Source organism: Sinocyclocheilus rhinocerous, unplaced genomic scaffold (genome assembly GCF_001515625.1).
Source record: "Sinocyclocheilus rhinocerous isolate Xijiao unplaced genomic scaffold, SAMN03320098_v1.1 scaffold335, whole genome shotgun sequence".
Taxonomy (NCBI): Eukaryota; Metazoa; Chordata; class Actinopteri; order Cypriniformes; family Cyprinidae; genus Sinocyclocheilus; species Sinocyclocheilus rhinocerous.
Window position 1 is genome coordinate 484,137 of NW_015659708.1, and position 2,979 is coordinate 487,115.

Consider the following 2,979-nt stretch of genomic DNA (forward strand, 5'->3'; position numbering starts at 1 on the left):
TTCAATGGGGGGGGGTGTATTATTATTATTTTGGGGTAAAATGTGACCTAGACTTGTTTTTACACATCCTTATTTTAAAGAAGAAAAAATATATAGCAGTTTTCACTGCCTGCACAAAAAACTTCTTATGTTATGCTACATGTACATAGTAATAACAATAAATTATGCATAATGACATACAACTAACCCGGCCTAAACCCTCATCTAAACCCTAACCATATAGTAAGTAAAAGTAGTTAATTAATATTGCTCAGTACTTCAATGTATAAGTACACTGTGATAAAATAAAGCATAACCAGAAAAAGCAGCTTTCTGTAATGTAGGCTTAAGTTGTATTTATGATGGCATATCATGTAATAACCATTCTAGTATTTTTGTCCTATATTTAAATATCAAATTAAAGTACAAGCATACAGTATGCAGTAAATATTAGAAACGCATTAGAAATGTATTAGAAAAGTATTAGAAATGAAAACACGAGTCATTTGATGTGCAATTTGTTTTAGTTTCTTAATTTTTTATTAAGCAAATTCCAGATTACAAAGAAGAAATACCACAGTTTTAATAATAATAATAATAATAATAATAACTGTCATCATCATCTTAAGTCAGGCACAATTGCTTTGGCATTATGGAATGAAAGGCATGCAAAACTGATAACTGAAAACAGAAAAGTAAAGACAGGAAGGCTGAGAGAGAGAAGAGAGAGAAATGAAGGGTAAAAGAGGAAAAGACAAGTCAAATGAGTGAGGCGGCTTCAACTTAATGGGACTTTGAGAGAGACAAATCAAGACAAAGGACAGCCCACTGGGAAAAAGCAAAAAAAAAAAAAAAAACATTGAGAGGAAAAGGGCATGAGGATGAAGGGAGAAAAAAAAGTCATGCAAAATGGTACATACATATTTATAAGCCAGACCCTCAGCATAGAGCGCAACAACAACAAATGTCAACTGGAACTGAGAGAGCAGAAAGCTCATTATAACGCAATTATTAGTAAAAGACAAGAAACATTTTTGAAATGTGAAACAGATATTCACATTTCAGACTTAAAAGCAGACTAAATTTGTACCTCCAGCAATACTTGAATAAATATTAGGATTCAAAAATCATTCCTCTTGCTCTTTTCATTTCCCATAAATCATACGTTCAATTCTGCATATTTCACTTGTGATATGGCTATAATATAAATTGTTATACTATGTATTTATTTACTATCCAGCAGGAGCCAGTCCTGTTCTTCATGACTATTCGTATTTCATAACTATTTATGATCATAATATTTACACACAATAATGAACTCTCAGTTATAACACTCTGGAAAATATCTCAAGCTTCTGTGCATTAAAATTTTAGTCTTAAGGGCATAACAGGACGTTATAATAATATCTATTAGCTAATATATATTAAGGGATATATTTCGACAAAGGTCGACGTTTATGCATTAGGAAAAGGGACTGATTTATTGGTATAATAATCATACTGTACAAATTGTCTTTACTGCATTGCTCAATCGATGCAGCATCCGCAGGCACCAGGTATATGGAAGTGCTGACTCTGCCTCATTTTAGTCAATGAATCGAATACAGATTTCATACAACTTGTGGATCAGACAAGGTACTTCAGCGCTTTAATGCACTAATACTGCATGGCCAGTAGATGGCGCAATATACCAGGCGCTCTCAAGCACATTGTTTAGTTCTAAATTCTCCCTCATGTTGATTTCTGCTATTTTTCATTAACCCATATTACTCTAAAACATGATCTCTGAAACACTGCAGGGCTGATGTACAACAGCTTCCGTTATAACAGGTACGCAGGTTTACAATCAATTTTGTATAATAAACAACTCAATTAATAGTCGTAGTAATAATATCAATAATAAACGAGAACGGCTGCAATTTTAAGATGATGATTGAACAGTGAATTCATACAGGAGTCAGCCTCCATTCTAGGTTAAGGTAAATATGTTTAACATTTTCAAACGTTTCCTTTTTGTATCGTGCTATACCACTACTAAATGTTTTCAAAACATTATTTTTTTTAATATGAGAGCACAAGAAAACACAAGGCATATTGAGGGCCGTGGGGGCCAAGCGTACAACATCCCAGTAAAGAAACATCAGCCAGCTTTGTAGAACATCTACCCTGATGTACAAATCTAAAAACATTACAAATTGATAGTAAAGGACAAATCGAACCCCCTGAACCTAAAGTTTTCTTTGCCCACATGATAAAACGTGTAGGTAAATATGTTGGACTACACTAGATGACTACTGCTCTTGATACACTGTGTACAGAAATTGTCCGCTGAAATAAATCTGCGACACCATTAAAAGAAATCCGCCCTCTTTAGGGCACATTCGTGTCTTTTTGCTTTAGTATAAACAAGAAATGGTATAAATAGCCTCATGGTGCTCATGATATATGAGGTATGAGGGGATGAAAAATGTTATGGTGTGCAATAAGATTTAAACATTTTACATAGAAATTTAAATATGTATACAGTTGTTTTCAACTTTTTTCAGCAAGTCAGTATTTTGTACCTTTCTTCTCCATACATTCTTTCTATATGTATAAATGCTATTCCTTCACTTATTAATCTTGCTCTGAGAACCTGTTAAACTTCATTCAGGCACAGAATTGTAAGTGAAGCGCTTCCTCGTCTACCTCTTTTCAACTTAGCACCCTTTTGATCCCATAGTCTCTGGAGATTTATCCTCTTGTCTAATGTTATGCCCATATTTCAGTTGTTTAAGTATCTTAAACAGAGGAAATCTAACAAGGGGAGGCGCTCATACGCATATGCGCATGGTAGCGAGGGGGCGGGACTGCAGATGGGGGCGTGGCCATTGGGAGGGACTGAGGGGCGTGGCCGACGGAATGGGAGGAGTGGATGTTGTGAGGATAGGAAGAGGAAGAGGAGGAGGAAGCAGGTGGGAGGTGATAGTTGGCCCCGGACGAGGGGCCCGAGGAAGAGCG

At 35.6% G+C, this 2,979-nt stretch overlaps 1 protein-coding gene across 2 annotated transcripts in view; it reads right to left on the bottom strand.

Annotated features, from left to right (window-relative positions):
• Nucleotides 1–849: 849 nt before the first annotated feature.
• Nucleotides 850–2,979, bottom strand: part of LOC107724112 (voltage-dependent calcium channel gamma-7 subunit-like) — a 24,237-nt gene continuing 22,107 nt past the window's right edge. Inside the window, exon 7 of one of the 2 annotated variants that reach the window (XM_016532906.1) lies at nucleotides 850–2,979. In XM_016532906.1, coding sequence (XP_016388392.1) covers nucleotides 2,776–2,979 — 204 coding nt within the window. In that variant the 3' untranslated portion in view covers nucleotides 850–2,775. The other variant, XM_016532905.1, reaches the window with a different exon arrangement.